Source organism: Meles meles, chromosome 4, assembly GCF_922984935.1.
Source record: "Meles meles chromosome 4, mMelMel3.1 paternal haplotype, whole genome shotgun sequence".
NCBI lineage: Eukaryota > Metazoa > Chordata > Mammalia > Carnivora > Mustelidae > Meles > Meles meles.
In genome coordinates this window covers 90354846-90374558 of record NC_060069.1, presented here as the reverse complement: position 1 = coordinate 90374558, position 19713 = coordinate 90354846, and the positions used below count along the sequence as shown (strand labels likewise).

At 39.6% G+C, this 19713-nt stretch overlaps 1 protein-coding gene across 2 annotated transcripts in view; it reads right to left on the bottom strand.

Moving 5' to 3' along the window:
- Positions 1 to 19185, bottom strand: part of PLOD2 (procollagen-lysine,2-oxoglutarate 5-dioxygenase 2) — a 96766-nt gene extending 77581 nt beyond the window's left edge. The window contains exon 1 of one of the 2 annotated variants that reach the window (XM_046002161.1): positions 18655 to 19185. In XM_046002161.1, the coding sequence (XP_045858117.1) occupies positions 18655 to 18763 (109 nt within the window). In that variant the 5' untranslated portion in view covers positions 18764 to 19185. The remainder of the gene's footprint in view (positions 1 to 18654) is intronic. The other variant, XM_046002162.1, reaches the window with a different exon arrangement.
- Between the last annotated feature and the right edge of the window lie 528 nt (positions 19186 to 19713).

Genomic DNA, 19713 nt, shown 5'->3' with positions numbered 1-19713 from the left:
CCAGCAACAATTCCTCCCTTCAGGTCTGTTCAAATATAACCAGTATGGAAAGTCCTCTCTGAAAACAGTACCTAAAATGGCACTGCCAACCTCAACACTCTTGGCCCTCATCCCATATGATTTTTCTTTGTGATACTTGTATCTACCTAGTACACCGGTTTATTGTCTTTTCTTACTCCACTAGAATGTACGCTTCATTGATAGGAAGATGCAACTCACAGAAGAAATAGCAAGGACAAGAGAATGATTTTATTTTGACAAGTAAAGAAAGAAATCATTATAAATTTGAGAATCAAATTCTTATTTCCCATAGAAACTAGATGAAAATCTTAAAAGTAATGTTACTGAGAATTCCACACAACAGACCATTTGTGTGGAAAAGATGGAAGAGATGGGTAAAGATGACAATCCATATAAGCTCTGAAAAGCAACTCAATAATGTGCAACAAGAGATTTAAAAAAAGAGTTCATATCCATTGATTTCCAAATTTTGTTTCTTGGACGTGTCTTGTAAAAATGGAAACCAAAACACGTTTTCAAGAATATCCCTACAATGTTATTTCTGCTACTACAAAATAGAAAAGAAACCATATATCCAATAATAGAATAATGGTTACAAATTATGGCATAACCCAACAGATATCAAAATGTTACTTAAAAATCATGACTTGATCAGTATTTTAAGCCATGAGAAAATACTTACAATGTAGTGTTTTGTAAATAAAGCAGAATGTAAAATTATCTCTTTATGGTTTTCAATATGTGTATGTGTCCTGATTTTATAAAGTTTATGAAGAAATATGAACTAAGAAAGCGAAAAAACTATCAAAATGTTTTATATTGTTTATTAATGATAGTGGGATTATGGACAAATTTAACTTATTCTTCTTAAATGTCTTAATTTTTATTTACATACATTTATTTTCATTGTAACCAAAAATATAATTTTTTTAAAAGATTTTATTTATTTATTTGACAGACAGAGATCACAAGTAGGCAGAGAGGCAGGCAGAGAGAGAGAGGGGGAAGCAGACTCCCCGCCAAGCAGAGAGCCTGATGCGGGGCTCGATCCCAGGACCCTGATATCACGACCTGAGCCAAAGGCAGATGCTTAACCCACTGAGCCACCCAGGAGCCCCCCAAAATATAATTTTTAAATGAAACTATACCATCTTCATGAAGTCTACTGTATCTTAGTTCTTACTGACTCCCACTGGTGCTTCAACATGTCTTAGAAAAGATTTGTCACTTTTTACTAGTTTTCAGAATGATTTTCGGGTGAAAAACAAGTTTAGAAAGGGCTAAACTAACCGCTTACTGGGCACATGCCATCAAAATAAATCCAGATTCACCAAAGATTTATTTTTATCTTCATCAAAATGAAAGCAAATTTTTTCGAGATTTATTATTTTAAACACATACACATAAAACCAAAAAAGCTAAACTTTCCATGGCTGCATATTAAACCGGTATTAGCACTTATTAATCTACCCCACCCATCTCCAACCTAGTTTTGTTTATTTGTTCATTTTAACACTGAAGTGTATGCACTTATCATCTGGGATTGTCAAAAATTATCAAAAATAAGCAAAACAAATGTAATTTAAAAATAAATAAATGCCATGTGTACTTCGCAAAGAGCTTAGAGCCTAGAGAAGTAAAATGAAGCACTGTATGTCTCAGCTCCAATAATTTTAAGGAAGCCCAAAATTCTAATTATAATGCAAGATTCTCCTGTAATTTACTCACAGAAGTTTCAGCCACAAGCTTATTTATAGTTTCCACAATAAGCAAAGAAACTACAAAAGTTAAAAAAAATTACATGAAAACCAAATTTACATATAAAAATCATTAAATCTATAATTGTGAAGTAGAGTTATGGTGATCCAAAAGTTTTCTCTTGTACTTTTGCTTTCATGACTACTTAAGAAGTGGAATCAAATTAAATCCTTCCTTCCTAAATGAACCAGAATTTTTTCCACTATCTCTTGACCTTCTCAAATTCCAGAAGCCTTAAATAAGCCCCAGTTGTTTCATCTCAGAAAAGTGACTTTAGTTAGCTAAGTGATTACTGAAGACTAATAGGGTGTTGTGTGAGATGAAAAAACTAGAAAATAAGATGAATGAATAGCTGAAAGCCAAATAAACACTATAAAAGTTTAATTAGTGATAAGTTGCACTGCCTTCCACATTAAGTTATGATCCACTGGCCTAAAAAAAAAAGAGAGAGACTAAGGGGAGATAAATTCCTATTATTATAGTTTTATTTCATTTTCCCCATGACTTTCTTCAGCAGTTGTTCTTAAAACTTGAGAAAGTACTCAAAAATCTTAGAATTCTATAATAGACTTTCATGTTAGTAAGTAAAGCATGTGTTTTATGTAATGCTGACCCCATACTTGGATTCCCCACAGTCAAAAAGACATAAAATTCTGAAATTACTGAATCATTTGTCAACCTTCAAGAACAATTACTGGAAAAAGTCATACAAAAATAAATGTTAAAGCTATATTTCTCCAACTCCTTTGGAGCTAAACTTCTAGATGAAAATTATGCCCCATCTTTCAGATTCATGCCTATGAGATATGGAAGACAGATGGTCTTCTCCCCATGACTTCTGGCTGTTTCTACTGGGAGGCATGTTTCAACAAGATGTGGAGTTACCTACATTAGTGTTCCAGTCTTCCATTTTGTGTAGGAAGAAAGAAGAAAGGGAGAAAAAGGAGACAGGGAAGGAGACACACAGACAGACATGTTGCAGAGGCAGTAGTTTAATTCTGCTTGCTAGAGTCTAGTCACCAGCTTCATGTGAGTAAGGAGTCAGTGGAGACAGCTTCCTGATCCCAGAATTGTTTATGTCAGCACATTCATAACTCAGTACACCCCAACTCTAATCAAGGTAGTAACTTCCTACTTTGGTCAGCTACTCTGTTGTCCTAGGTGTCAAGGTTGAAGGCTCAGTCTAAAGCCTACCCTTCCAGCCTTCCCCACAGTCGTGTAAGCCCATACCTACTTTCGTTAAATTCCTTTCTGCTCCAAATATCTAAAATGGCTTCTCTTTTCTGAATGTAACTCTGACAGACATAGGTGCCCACTCCTCTCAGTAGTTGTGACTGAGGTGAGCCATGGGTTACCAGACCCCTCTGTAGGATCCATAAAGAAACTTTGAGAGGCTTCAGTTCTAAGGCATAGCAATTCACAGACTTGGTACCCACAATAAAAGATACCGTTTCTGTCCTCTTATATGTAAATCCAGCTAAGAAAATGAAGTTAATTCACAAGAAAAGACTGAGAATAACATATTAAGTACCAATTAAGTAATAGATTATATATTAGCATGGGGAGGGACAAAGAATCAGGAGACACCTTGAATGTATCACTTAATACTTCTACATACAGTTACTTGGGTTAGAGGAGCGGGGAGGTAGTAAGAGAAAATATTAACATCAGTCATCTTTAAGAAAGTTCCCAGCTCTGGGGCACCTGGGTGGCTCGGTGGGTTAAGCCTCTGCCTTTGGCTCAGGTCATGATCTCAGAGTCCTGGGATCAAGCCCCGAATCAGGCTCTCTGCTCAGCAGGGTGTCTGCTTCCCCCGCACCACCCCCCCACCTGCCTCTCCGCCTACTTGTGATCTCTCTCTGTCAAATAAATAAATAAAATATTAAAAAAAAAAGTTCCCAACTCTGATAAGATGATTTTTGGAGAATACTGTGATAAGGTGACATCAAAGCCATCTTCATGAATGGTAAAGATGGAGGTCTTAAAAGGGACAAGTGGGATTATGACAGTGGGGGGGGGGGGGGGGACTGGAAAAACAGATATGACTTAAGAAAGGTGAAAAAGCATTATATCTTCACTGGATAATGAGGAGTCTGGTATGAATACAGAGTGAAAACTGAGAAACAATAAATATATTTGAAAATAGGGAAGGCACTGGAAGCTTCTGAATAGGGCAGTGAAATTAGAAATTAGAAACATGTGGAGCCTGGTAAGTCTTTCTTGTGGGGGCTGTGCTGTGCACCGTAGGATGTTTGAGCAGCATCCCTAGCCTCTGCCCATAGAATGCCAGTGGCACCCACTACTCCCGACAGTCAAAAATATCTCCAGACTTTACCAAATATACCCAGGGCTGGTAACAGAATCATTCCTGATTAAGAGCAACTGGACTCCAGAAAGATTAGTGTGGAAAGATGAGATAAGAATAATAATTTAAGAAGCAATTATAGCTATCTCATCCTGTGAAGTGTGCCCAGATCAGGAGTTGCAAACACATATTAGTGAAGAGGCCAGCAGGAGCTGTGGTGAACACAGGTGCATAAGCAGCATCTCAAGGAGAGAACCCCCCAGCATCAGTCAGCCGTTGTTGCCATGGGAAGGCAAATCCAGGCTTCCAGGTCTTTCTTCCCTACCTCCCCTTCCAAGAGAAGTAAATTCCAGACTTTTAAGTAAATTCCCTGATTTTAAAAATATAGGACTTAGTTTAAGTTTTCTGGAAAGCAATAAACAGGCTGGGTTTAACCCTCAAGCTACCCAAGATTTGCAGCCTGGACTAAGGTGATGATAGCTTAGAGAGTTTAGGAGAAATTAATGGATACTGATCAAACAAACCCACTGTAAAAAAATAGTTTTGAGAACAGCTGGAAAAGTGAACTTGACTAAGCATTAGATGACATGAAGGAGTTACTATTGAGTGTGATAATGGTATTAAGATTATGTTAAAAAAAAGACTCATCTGTTTGAGATATTTAATTATATGTTATATAGAGATATATAGAGATACGCTTTTCATTATAGATGAAACAAAAAAAAGAGAAAATGAGTGGAATTCAACACAACTGAATATCAAGAATAAATCTGAGGAATGAGGAAAAGGGACTTCAAAGATTTGAGTTTGAGCAAATAAAGAATATCACCAAAGAGACTGAACCACTAAATTTTTTATTTATTTCCTTTGGGTTCCCCTGGAAAAAGCTGTCTATACATCTTGTTAAAACTTATTTTCTAGAATTTATTGACAGCCGATACTTTTCTCCCATTACCAATCAGAATAAAAGAATTAATTCTATACAGGAAGTCCAGGTTCCACTTTAGAATAATATCAATCAGAATTCTGTTTTAAATAATAACATTAGTTAGTAGAACTTACTGGGCACTTTCTGTTCCCAGACACTGTCTTAGGCTTTTACTGGCATTACCACATTTAATCCTCAAATCAATCCTAGGCAATAATTATCATTATAAAGAAACTATGATTCAGAGATCTCAAGTAACTTGTTCCAAGGATAAACAGCAAATGAGTATAGAGAAGAGATTTAAATTCAAGCTGCCTGATTCCAAAACCCTATCCCCTTAACCATTACCCTAGGCTGTCTCCCACAGTGCATCTTTCATGATCATCAGGCAAGCAGTATATTAGCCTCTGGCCTTAAAATAAATCATGTATGCCAGTGAGCTAGGCAAGACCACACATACCTTTAATTCACAGTAAGAGGTGTCCAATCCTCTTCCTGTATGGTAAACCCTCTTTGGCTATATCTAGAAAGCAAACATTCTCTTCTGTACCGCTTAATGTTTGAAGAACAAAGTAGCATTTCCTTCAAAGTATCAGTATCATATTCAAGATAAAAGTGGGACCAAGACAGCTTTCCAGATAATTCAAAGCAAAACAGACTTGTACTTCGGTTTATCAGACATACCAAGAGATATGAGGCACCCTCTTCCACCATGAACACAGCCACGGTTGGCTTCACAGAGTCACAGTATCTACGTTTCTGAACTTCTGCTGATCCCCAAGGCAACCAAATGAAAAGTGAATCCAGTACTGCACACTGTCCCTGGTGTGGGTCCCACTAGGGTCCTTAATGCAGGACAGCAGGCTAGGGGTCAGGGCATGCCATTATGGTTAATATGAAATGCTATACTATCAACTAGCATAATCCAGATAAACAAATTCCTGAGTATGAAAATATGCAAGCCATATTTCTGTTTGGTGCATATCCAATCTACCATAAGCAAAATTCCCTTTTGCTAGCATTTGGGGCAGTGGCTTCTAGTGCTGAGTTTTTTAATTACTTGTCTGAACACATTCAAATAACATTATTTTATAATTTTCTAACATGCTTACAAGTAATTTCACCTCCTTTTCTCCACTTACCTTCTACCTTCCACCACCTCTTCACCCTGAATAGGATTCATTCTCAAAACGATTTTCTACAATTCAAATATGCTTGAAAGTAATTCAAGTGTGGGCTATTCTGACATTTAGGAAAAATTCGTATCTCGCAACTACAAAGAATTTAAATACAGTTACAGAAAAGAAGATGTAACTATCAATTGTAGTCATTTCTTAAGTTTGCATGTTCGGTTTAAAGTATGCTGCTTAGTTTATCTTTTACCTCAACCTGAAAAATCTTACCTATCCACTCATCCATAAACCATAGCCCATGATGGTGCTGCTGATACTGCTGCAATAGAGCCATTCAGTGACTTGGCAGTTTAGGATTTTATACCGTATGAAAAAAACCAACGCTTACATTTGTGGGATATAAAAATACCAACCACTTTATACTAAATAATAATATAAAGGTTAGTTTATCAGTTTTTAAAACAGATCTTTCTTTAACTTGCCTAACCCACGGGAAAAACATCTGCTAATGCTTACTTGCTTATTCAAAAAATCACAGTTAATCTCCAAAATCAACATCCAGGCTAAATGGTTCTGTGATTTCTGGTAATCTTACTTGAAAAAGCAACAACTGTATATATTTTCAAAATTAAACCACTCTCTTCCTCCTCCAATTGTTTTATTTGAACTGCTGCCTTCAATTTACATAAAATCCCTCTGCAAATAGTAGAGGGAAAAGCCAAGAAAAGAGAAAAAGCACTGGGCACCACTATCTCCTCCAAAGACTGTGTCTAAGACAATACCACTCTCAAGATAAGTCCCATTCTAGAAGTACAAAAACATGTAGAATAAATGTTACTGTGACAATGATCGAACAGCATATCAAAGAAAATTCCAGATCAAAAGGCATTCCAACTTTCTACTCCATTCTTAAGGCTTAACAGTAATCTCCATGGCTAGAGACACATGCATATACACAGAGTCAGATACACAACTACTTTTCTCCAATACACTGATTTTCTTTTTATTTACCATGTTTCTAGTTTACTGAATGCAATCCTCTTTTAAAGACATTTTAGTGAATCTAAAAATTAGATAGGTGATTTGATAACTGTTTCAGGAACAATTTGGAAGAGGGCCTCCAATTTTTAAACCGCACATTTCATATGGACACCGGGGAGGGTATGTGCTATGGTGAGTGCCGTAAATTGTGTAAGACTGATAATTCACAGACCGTACCTCTGAAGCAAATAATACATTATATATTAAATAAATAAATAAATGAACAAATAAATAAAACAAATAAACCTTTTTCTAGTTTTAAAGAGTTCCAGTATCATTTTTGTTAATCAATAGGACTTAAACAGTCAAAACTGAAGCAGAAGAATATCAAGTTATTTTTTAAAACAGCTTATAGTATGTACTGAAGAGTGTATGATTCCTTTCAGAAGACAGAAAATAGCTTCACATAAACACCAGATTACTTTCTTGTCTCACATTAAAGCACTTTGGAATATTTTTAAATGTAAATTTAATTCCAGTTATTCTTAGATTTACTTTCTTACCTCTAAATCAAAAGTTAATTAGGAAAAAAAGCAATCTCAAGGGCTGTCCAAGTCCAACTCCTGAGTGAATAACTAGACTTTTAATACAAAACAACTTTGTATCTATGCTTCCTTTGACATACCGAACGTATTCATAGTAAGTTTCCTTCAGGCCTGTTTTCTGATTCCTGCAGCCTGTGTCTCTACTCCATATCCTGACACTTAGAATTCAAGAGACATCAAATAACAGACCTATAAAGATCATAAATTACAAAGGAAGTCTGGAGAAGCAAGGTAATTGGCTCAAGGTTGGTGAATGGAAGGGTTAGAACTTAGATGAAGGTTTCCTGATGCCCAGATGTCAGTGCTCTTCCCCATAAGCCAGGCTGATTCACTTTAAGTGCTTCTTTGATTTGTTCCGTTTTACACACGCAGTATTTCTCCCACAAGAATCTTAGAATTTCAATGCGGAGCAGGAACTGAGCCTGGTGTGTTTTTTCTTTGCCTTGTTTTGGTTTTCTATTTTTCTTTCGCATAAGGCAACATAGAACACAGGCTAGTCACTAAGTAAATACTTGAATTAAATTCTGAAATATTAATAGTCATATTCAGAGTATTACACAATGGGAATTGTTCTTAGCATACATTTGTATCTAGGAAGTTACAATATGTTAGTTACCTCTAGAAAAAATATATTCTGGGAGAAATTTTGAAGTTTAGTTAATTAAATAAACAGGTTTATTAAAGTATGTAGACTCATAAAAGAAAATGTAAATTGCTATACAAAATGAAGAATTAAAGCACTACCAACAGAGTTATAAGCAAAAAATGCATAAAAAGTTTCACTCACAGAAGAAAATAGATTGTCTAATGGCTAAGGTTGTGCTGATATGTCCCATGAAACTATAAAGATATCTAGTCTACCTATGTCTATAGAATACACAGTCATGTCTCTCCTCTACCACTCACATGTAATACTTTTGATACCAGATGCATAGATTTTTTCCCACACTGCCAATTTTCCCACAGCAGCTGAGTGTCTGGTAATTCAATTCAATTCAATTCAACCAGAATTTTAAACCTTACAGGTTAAGAGCTCAGTCCCAAAAGACTATTCACACTTCAGAAGCCAATCACAAGTAGTAGGTCCCCAGGTTACCCACAACTTCTGTCTGATTTGACTACAAATTAGAAGTTCCGAAGACCTCCTCCTCCAGTTTGATAGTTTACTAAAGCAGTCCACGGAACCCAGGATAAAAGTTTACTATTGCAGATTTATTACAAAGGATATTTTAGAAGATGCAAATGAACAGCCATATAAAGAGGTAAATAGGATGAGATCTGAAAGGATCCTACGTGTCCCCATCAATTTGGGGTATACCGCCTTCCTCGTACATAGATGCAATCTTCAACTTAGAAGCTCTCCAAACCCCATACTTCAGTTCTTTTTGTAGAGGCTTCACCATGTAGGAATAATCAATTATTAACTTATTTCCTAACCCCGCTCCCTCTTCAGAAAATGAGGTTTAGGCCTGAAAACTTCAAGTTGCTTCTTCTTCTTCTTCTTCTTTTTTTTTTTTTAAAGATTTATTTATTTTTAGAGAGGGAGTATAAGGGAAAGGTCAGAGGGAGGAGAGAATCTCAAGCAGACTCCCACCAAGCGCAGAGCCCCACATGGGGCTTGATCTCATAACCCTGAGATCACAATCCAAGCCAAATCAAGAGTCTTAACTGACTGAGCTACCCAGGCACCCCTGAAAGCTTCAATCTTCTAATCATGGCTTGATTTTTCTGGTGACCATTCAAGAGCCCAACAAGAGTCACTTCATTAGAACAAAAGATGCTCTTTTCACCCAGGAATTCTAAGGAATTTAGTAGTTCTATGACAGATACTCCTATCACTCAAAAATTATAAGGGTTTTAGGAACTTTGAGTCAGGAACAAGGGTCAAAGACCAAATATTTAGCAAGAAACAGAGGCACAGACCAAAATATATCTCGTATTATTTCACAACCTATTAACACTTATGGACTTCTAAAGTCCATGATTTTATAGACTCCAACCCTGGAGAAGAAAGAGCTGTCTATGTAAAAGAACATGATAAGAAGAATTAGAAGTGGGATCGAAGTGTGGAGAAAGAAAAGCTGAGCAACAACACACAACCTAGGAAGCCCCCCAAAATATGCCAGGTATGCAGGTCTTTAACTATACTCAAGTCAGAGTAGAGTAAGAACTCTGAGTCTCTACTTTGTAAGTCTGTTCATTTCTTTGCTTTGGTGGTTTTCCAGTTTGGAGTTTTGTTTTGTTTTGCCTTGGTTACCTAGTAAAGTCACTGTTTAAAAAATTCCAACCCTGTTTAAACTAAACTAAGAAGAAAAGGAGAATTGTCCTTCTCTAGATGTGGCCGACAAGAATTTCAGAGGGTCTGGACAAGCAGGGCAGCTGGTCACAGTGGTGCCAGATGGAGGCCAGGAAAGACCTAACATGTCTAGAGAAGAAGAGGGGGGACTTCTGAACACAAGGGGCCTCAGAGTGGCTTGGGCACAACTGGAAAATCCCATCAAAGAATCAGTTTGTTCACTGCATAACAGCTCTGTGAGACTTCCCTAGATGACTGAATTAGGAAGGTCATTTTAGTCTGCCTGCAAAATATTGGCCAGCTTCTTTTTGTTTTTTTTTTGTTTGTTCATTTTTTAAGAAACGATTTAAATTCTGTATTTGCTGATATTTTCTTTTGAGACGTTGAAGTAGCTGCTGCTGTTTATCATCCAGACAACCAGGAAGAAAAGGACTGAAAGTTTAAAGAACTGGTCAGGGAATGAATTTGAAATATAGAAAAGTAACTGGCTTCCTTCTTAGCACTGTGTAGTACCTATAGGTAATTAGCACCCTATGGCCCCATGAAAGTTGTGGCTTCAAACCAGTCACCAGTCAATGACAGAACCTTGTTAATGGGACAATGGCTCTGTGCCAAGACTTTGTGGCCACTGGAATTAAGGAGGATAGCTTCTGGAGTTTCTCCTGAACAAGGCCCAGAATCAGGAATCCGAAACTGCCAGGAGTTCCGCTTGCTGCTGTGCGGGCTGTGTGGCCTGATGCATATTCAGCTTCACGTACTTGAGTGTCTGGGACTGACTGCAGATGGTGGTGAAAGAGATAAAAATTACATGTGCTTGAAAGTTCCTTCATGCCCTAAGAACCTTTACTTTGTGAGGACCACAGCATGGAGAAGCAGGACGACGTTAGCATTTAAATCAGAGGAGAACCTCCTCTCTTTCCCTTTGGAAGGCCCTTTAAAACAGATAAACAGTAACTAGAAAATAAAGAGAATTCCTTCTACAAGTTTGAGAATGTAATCTTAATGGAAATGACTAGATGACCAGTAAACATAATACACACTGGTATGTCTTATGCACCCAAAATAATGAAAGCAATTATTAAAATCAACATAACAATCTAACAAATGAGATTCAGAAACTGACCCATTTTAGAAATTTAAACAGATTTGTTAGAAATTCAGCCCTTCACTAACTGTATGTTCACCACAACTTTTATTAGTATTAAAAGTTGTATATAGTATATTTGTATACTTATTATAATGTATATGCAGAGAATACATTTTTGCATGTTCTTTGAATTGTATTAAAATTAAAACGTGGTGGGTTTTTTTCCTTTGATAGTGAAAACTTTGATTATAAAAGTAGTAATTCTCCAGAAATATGAGCCTTCAGGCTAAAGGGAGAAGATACTCAGATGTAGTAGGCCCTGCCATTCCATCTTCATAATGACGGGAGTGCTCCCATCACTCAGAAACATGCATAGAAACTGGATGATACTCCCTTGGAGGAAGAATAAAATTCAAAAAGAACAGTAAAAGAAAATATTTCAGTGTTGATCTTAAATGAAAGCAAAGACAAGACTGTCTACTATTCACTGTTTAAAGCTTTTCCCTTGGCAGACAAAATTTAATTCTAAAGTTATACAAACTAAACTTAAAACCAAATTTTTTGGGATGCCTGGGTGGCTCAGTCATTAAGTGGCTGCCATCGGCTCAGGTCATGATCTCAGAGTCCTGGGATTGAGCCCCACATCGGGCTCTGGGCTGGGCAGGAAGCCTACTTCTCCCTCTCTCACTCCTCCTGCTTGTGCTCCCTCTCTCACTGTGTCTTTCTCTATCAAATAAATAAATAAAATCTCTAAAAACAAAAATAAATTTCTTGTAGAAGAGAAATAGTCAACAAAGTATATTTCTTTACTAACAAATTAAGCTTTTCCTCACTTAATCATATCTTCTTTAAGATATAAATTTAAGGGACACCTGAGTGGCTCAACTGATTAAGCAACTGCCTTTGTCTCAGGTCATGATTCCAGGATCCTGGGATCCAGCCCACATGGGCTCCCTGCTCAGCAGGGAAACCCGCTTCCCCTTCTCCCTCTCTCTCCCCTTCTCCCTCTGCCCCGGTTCCTGTGCTCCTGTGCTCACACGCACTCTCTCTCTCTCACTCACTCTCCCAAATGAATAATTAATTTTTTTTTTTAAAAAAGATAAAAATTTAAGATGGGAGAAGATATATGCACATTTCAGCAAAAATAAAAAATGATTGTTATTTTCCCAAAACCGATACAGTATGCTACTAATACAATTTAAGGCCTGAAAAATACTTGAGTCAACTCAACAACTAAGTATATAAATCCACTATCCTGAATTAGTTTTTTTATAGAGATTTATATTTAAAAATTAAGTAAAATTATTAACAGAAGTCAATTTCCCCTCTTTCAACATACAAAAAAAAGTATGGAATAGAAATCTTTCCTCTGTGTATAAAAATAACATACCTCCACTCTTTGAATTTTATTTTAAAATAAAGTTATCTTGTGTGGGAGATGTTCAAAGTTATTTTCTCATTATAAACAACAGTTTTTGAAGGGGCATTTTTTTTCTTTTTTTAAAAGATTTTATTTATTTATTTATTTATTTATTTGAGAGAGAAATCAAGAAAGCACAAGCGGGAAGAGCAGCAGAGGGAGTAGGAAAAGGAGAAGTAGGCTCCTCACTGAGCAGGGAGCCCCATGTGGGGTTTGATCCCAGGAACCTGGGATCATGACCTGAGCTGAGGGCAGACACTTAACAGACTGAGCCACCCAGGCATCCCTTGAAGGGGCATTCTTATGACATAACTGATAGGAGAGTAGTAAATTCTGCACTGCTAGACCATCCTAACAGCATTTCAAACACAGGTTGCAACACATAAGCCTTAAGGTAGTGAGCAGTATAATGACAACAAATCATAACAGACTGTCTATAATTCTACCCCTCAGGCTGACTGTTTCTTGGCTAACTGTAATTTTGATAGCTGTAAAAATTAGTTCTGTTATTTAAGTTTAATTTAGTGAGGCAAGCACACTACTGCAAATGCAAACAAGTAAAATGTAAAAGAGAAATATCTGTCACTTTAAAACCCACCAATTTCTCAGTTTAGCCTAATGCATAGCATTGTTGAAGAAAAATAAAAGTACTCACTGATAAATATGCTAATCATTTCCTCCCAGGAATGGAGCCACAAATTCATAACCAAGTTTCTAGACCAAAGTGTTCAACACCCACAAGCTATGAAGAAGAAACATGCATCTCCTTTCCAACCAGTCATCAGTGTCTTCCTCCTTCTTGATCGTGAGTACACTCTTTGCACCACAGCAACATGTCTATTTAGTATCAAGGGCCATGTTTAAAAAACGTAACAGAGAAGCTCTATCTTTGAATTAAAAACACCACAGAAATCACTGGAAAGTCTAAAATGAAAAACAGACCATTCAAATGCCTGGAATCAGCTGCTACTGTCTAGAATCCAGCTCCTTCCAAGAGAGCAGCAGCTCTGCCCGAGCCACAGCTGAAATGGGGATGTTACCTCCTAAGCAAGGATCCACAAGCAAGTTTTTCTGTACAAGGCCAGATAGTAAATAATCTACACTCTACAAGTCATACAGTCTTTATGGCCACTATAACGCTCTGCCTCAGAGCACCAAAGCAGCCACAAACAATATGTAAATAAATAAGTAGAATTGTCTGCCAGTAAAACTTTATGGGACCTGACTACTGAGTTTCATAGAACTTTTACATATCACGATATACTACTTTTCACTTGATCTTTTTCAACATTTACATTTACATTTACAAAAATGTAAAAATTATTGCTAACTCAGCAGCCGTACAAAAGCAGATAGCTGTGGCCTGCCATATTTGGCCCTTGGGCCACCGTTTGCCACTCTGGGCCACGGCCCAGTTTTCCTTCAGCCTGTGCCAATCCCTTTCCCCTCCATTTACACAAACCTACGAATATGTGCTTTCATTTTAGCAAAGCATTCCTTTTGCTTCTTTCGGTCTCTAATGTCTAGTCTCTATTTATTTCCCATAGGTTCCAAAAGCCCAGCAGAATAAGGAGGTCAGGAAAGACATAGAACACAGCCTGGAGAAAGGACACAAGCTCCAGCCATGTTGCTTTCTAGCTCTGTGATCTTCTGCATGTTATATTACCATTCCAAGTGTCCACTTCCCCACTCATAAAATTTAAAAAACAAATTAAAATCATGGTATCCAATCATTTGAGAGTATTTCTGAAGGTGTAACTTTATACTGAGGAAGGTAGGTAGAGCAAAAAAAAGGACATGTGGAGAAAGTTGCCAAACCTCAGTCCAGAAACAAGTCCTTGCCAGATATTTCATTGATAAATTGCTAGATCATGGTAGTATATGGGTCCTTGTGTAGAGAAAGGATGTTAGGGGAATTCAGTTAAAATCCTAGGAAAATAAGCATCCAGCAATCTCATTGACTGCATGCCACTTTTCAAAATTCTACAAGCGGGCCAGACACTCAACAAACACACATTGAAAATCTTTGTGTCAGAACACGGAAGATACTGTGAGGAGCCCCAAAATGAGTAACTTCGTCCCTCATTTCAAAGAATCTACAATTTATTAAACATAAAAATCCATCACACAAAGCAGGTGTGATCTATATAAGCCAACTGCAGTAAAAAGTTAGAAAGTGATCCAAACAAAAGATAGTAAGGGGTGGGGGGCCTGAGTGGCTCAGTCAGTTGAATGCAAGACTCTTGGTTTCAGCTCCGGTGGGGATCTCAGGGTCCTGAGAGTGAGTCCCTCTGTCCTTGGGCTCAAGGCTCAGCAGGGAGTCTGCTGAGATTCTTTCTCTCCCTCTCCCTTCTCCTCTACCTTTCTCCCCCTCAATAAATAAACACATCTTAAAAAAAACAAAAAGATAGTAAGGGAAATGATTTCCTGAGACCTGGATTTAACAATGAATAGAATTTCAAGAAGAGACAGACACAGAAATTTGAGACTACTGTACATGTATGTATCTAGAATTGCAGGGTATGTGGGTTATCAATTCCACTAGATTGTTGTCCAAAAATGATGTACTTCTATCAACAGTTAGCAGCTTCCCATACTTACAACATTTGTTATGATCAGAGTTTATTTTAATGCTTTAGTCAACATGATGGGTAGAAAAGCATATCTCAATTTAATTTTCATTTCCTATCCTTACATACTCCATAGATATTTCATAGGTCCCTTCTTATGTTATGAAATAAATGGCATAGTCTGCTTAAGCATGATGAATTGTTCTGTGCGGCTGGCGTCCAGGACACAGAAAATACACAGAGGACAAGCCTCTCTCTCTTCCTTCCAGAGGTTTCTCCAGGACCTTGGCCTTTCCCTCTCCACCCCAAAAATTGTCAGTTTGCCTCAGCAGATGGAACAAACCTTTCCTTTCCTTCCTGAATGTGCCAGAGTAAATTAAAGAGTTCATAAATGAACATGGTTGAAAAATACGGGTCTTGACAGAAACATCTGAAACCATTTCCTCCATTTTTGCCCAAAACTTAGTTTCTGCCCAATTTAGAACATGGAATACTCAAGGTACCCTAGAAAACACACAAAAATTTTGATCCAAGCCTGGAGACCCTGTTGTGAATACAGGGCAGATATACATCCACACTTCTCTCCCTCTCATCCAGAAGGCAGAAAACTATAGGAAAGATAAATCAGGGTTTTAACCTGCTGCGTGGACACTCATTAGGAAGGTTTTGCCTCAAAAGCTCCCACAGGGATAAAATTTTAAGGGAAAATTCCTATAAATAGTTCTGGGAGAAAATAATTGTTTTTAACCAAAATCTTATTTAGATTATTTCCATGCTAAAAACAAAGTGGCAACCAAATAGGAATGAACACATAATACAGCGAAACCCTTGGTAGGTGTAACGAAAGCAGCATTCTCCACGCCAGTCAACACACAGTATCAAAGAAAGCTAGGAAAAAACATATTCCAAAACTTGATTAATGTGATTCAAACAGCACATTCCCTACTACAGTGGAAAAATGGAAAATCACTATAAACATTTGCTTTCAAAAAGGAATTGCTAGTATTATTCCAGTAACACTATAATGCCATATTGCCTCAGATACACATTTTTCTATTCCAAGGGTTTCAACCTGGGCAATTCTGCCTTTCAGGAGACATTTGGCCATTTTTCATTTTGAGACATTTTCCATTCTCACATGCGGAAGAGGGTGCTACTGGGTTGGGGCCAAGGATGTTGCTAAACATGGCATAAAGCATCAGACAGCCCCCCTCCAATAAATAATTTTCTGGCTCAAAACGTCAATTGGGCCAAGAAAGCCTGGTTTAATGTATTTCTTCACGGCTAACTGGGACATGGTGACAAAAACAGGTGGACAGAAATGGTAAGTACTTTTCTTAAAGACCTCCTGTTAAGCGAAACAAGTTAGAGTTCTAAAGTTCACCTGATAGGGGCACCTGGGTGGCTCAGTGGGTTAAAGCCTCTGCTTTCGGCTAGGGTCATGATCTCACCGTCCTGGGATCAGCCCTGCATTGGGCTCTCTGCTCAGTAGGGAGCCTGCTTCCACCTCTGTCCCTCTGCCTGCTTGTGATCTCTGTCCGTCAAATAAATAAATAAAATTTAAAAAAAAAAAGTTCACTTGATAGATGGATAAATAAAATCTCCAATTTAGCAATTTTCAGTTGCAATATTTTAGGGAGAAAACAGAACATGGTCCACGACTGGCCATGTTATTGAGCAGTGTATCATCTATATTTATCAGCTCATCACATTTACCTACACAAATGTTCATAATCCAACTGGCTACTGCTGCCTCCATGTACTACAAATTAGTATTTTCTTGGATTTAGGTGCTAATTGAAATCCCCATGCTTACCCAACAAGATGGACGAGACCTCAGATTTCAGCAGTGGGTTTTATGTGGTCAGTTTCTGAGGAAATTCCCTTTCCGTTGTGTTACAATCCATTAAAACTTTACTATCCAGATCCATGAAACTTAAAAGCCAGAGTGGGAAAGCAAGATGATTTTGACTGTAAACCTAAATGAAGCTACAAAGAGTTGCCTTCTAGTAAATAAAAAGGGGAGGTGGTAATGCACTTAAATAAAATATACAAAGGCTAAAGAGATTCCTCTAAAAGTAGCAAAGCCCTTTGAGGTTATTTTATTTCCCAGTAAGGTTTCCTTGGGTGCTTCAACAAAGAAAGTCATTTTTCTGGGGATTTTTTTTTTAATGTCTCCATTTCCAAGTTTGCTGAAGGCATTTTCTTGTCTATTTTCTAGGTGTTATACTCAAAGAAAATTTAAAGTTATGGAAAAACTCAGTTCAAATTTAAAGGAACCACAGAGGATTCAGAAACCCATTGTGAAACCAACACATTTATCTACGAGAAAGAAAAGCATCATCTACAGGGTGAAGTTTCTCAAGCTAACAAAGCAAGTACTGTTTGGCAGGAATGTAGAAAGATGGGCAGTTTAGCCCACTGAAGCCTTCTGAAACACTTGAAGATGAAGACAAAACTACTGCTTAGAGGGATGAGCTGGATTCTACACCAAATGTCATCTTCCGACTGTAAATCCAAAATAGAAATTTGTCCTTGTGCTTAAAGTTCAAGCAGAAAAACGCCCTATTTACTTACCAAAAAGAGAGAGAAAGAGAAAGAAAGAACAGAATGATCCTAACTTAAAAAAAAAAATAACAAAACAAAAAAAAAAAAAAAAAAAACCAGTACAGCACAAGGACATTTAAGTGCAGGATCTAATTTCAGAGGGCTGAGCATAGTCAGAGCACAAAAGCGGAAAACTCCAAGGACATCTCCTGAGCAGCAACAAGTGGTGAAACTGTTTAATCTTGGTAAATGTAAAAGGTTTTGTTTTACAGGAACTAGACTGGATTCTTCGCTGCAGTTCCAGCTTCTGAAAACAAGAAACGGCACCAGGCTTAGGAAAAGGGTGGCTGAGGGGAGATGTGTGTCCACAGCTTCCCCTCCAAGTCCCCAAGGAGGAAAGCTGCCGCCCGGAGGTTACTGGGTAGCCAGGCCCCCTCAGTGAAAACAACCAAGGTTTTGAGCGTTGTTTTTGGCAAAAGGTAGGTGTTACCGGCTGCTTCCTGGGGCGCTGGAAGGAATGTGTCACCATCAATCAGAAAGTACACTGAGCCCCGTGTTTAGGTCACAGAGGGACTACTGCCTCTTCCAACACGCATAAATCCTGCCAATTCCAGGAAAGGAGGAGAAAGGAGAGCTGCCCGAAAGGTGTCGGCGCCCAGTGACCTGCAAGACGAAAAGGAAACCGCAGCTTGTGCTGAAGAAAACTTCGTGCGCTCACAGGTTACGGTGAACTCCCAGAACCGACGAGCGCGGGGGCTCCCTCTTCCCCGGGGACCAGCGCCGCCCGAGCGCAGTTCTGGGGAGGACTCAGCGGTCTTGGGCAGTCCCTCACCTCGGTGGTCCGGGCGAAGGACAGGCTCCCACCTACTCACCTCTGCGGTCCTGGGGAGGCAGGGCGCCCCGCCGACTCACCTGGCAAGCCCCGCGCGCAGGGCCTGTGGATGAATGAACTGCCCGCCCGGCCGAGCCCCCGGGGACACAGGCAACCCGCGGGAGGGCTCACCTGTGCGGATGCTGGGAGGCTTCTCCGAGTCTGCACCCAGGCAGGGACTCCAGAGCTGGAAGAGCAGCTCCAGCAGCAGCAGCTGCAGCTTCACCCCGCGGCACCCCATCTCCGGCCTCTGGAGAGCCCACGCCGCCCGGCGGCGGCTCACTTCTCGCGAGAGCGCGGGGACCCCGGTCCGCCCGGGCCGACGACTGCGGGCGGGACCCGCGGGCCAAGTGCGCGCGGCGGAGGCGCGGCGGGCGGCTGGAGCGGCGGGCGGGCGGAATGAGGCCGTCGCGGAGGCGCGCAAGAGTGGGCGCCCTCCGGCCGCTGCGGGCAAGTTATAGGCTCCCCGAGGGGGAGGCGACAGGGCGGGCCGCACCCCGGCTATTGGCCGCCGACTGACCCGCCGCGCCGGTGCGGTCGCCTCCGCTCGCCTCTCCCGGCCCCACGTCTGGGATTGTTTGCTCAACTCCGACCTATTTAAGGAGCTGTCTGCGGCTACGTGTAGAGGCTCACGCCCGGCCTCTGGCTGGAACAGGGGAGCGTGTGCTTGAGTTTGGGAGTGGGCCTGGGAGAGTGGGGAGGAGCCGCGGGGAGTCTGGCGGGCGGTGCTCCCCTCCCCTCTCTGCTGCCTCAGCACCAGAAGGTTCCCAGTAGCCTCAGAGGGTGTGAATTTGCTCTTCTCTGCCTTCGGAGACTTCTTTCTAACCAGCAGGGACTGCAGATTCTCAGCAATCTTAGCTGAGACCTCTTAAGTCAAGAAAATGGATCCCCCTCCCCTTTCTCAACCCTTACTCAGGGGGCGAGTTTCTTCACTCTGTAGTAAGAAGGCCCTGTTTTTATTTTACCCTGTAAACCGAATTTTTTTACTGTCCAGTGAACATTTCTTCCTCCTCTGCCTGTGCCAGAAGAGCCATAGACTCTCTCCAGTAATGGCTTGTAAATCCCGCAGAATTGCAGTCCAGCATGTGTAACCTGGGGCTGTGCCTTACAAGATCTTCCTTCAGTCCACATGGAAAATCACTCCCAGGGCTGTCTGAGCGATCTCTCAGGTCCTTGGCACGTCCTCCCCTG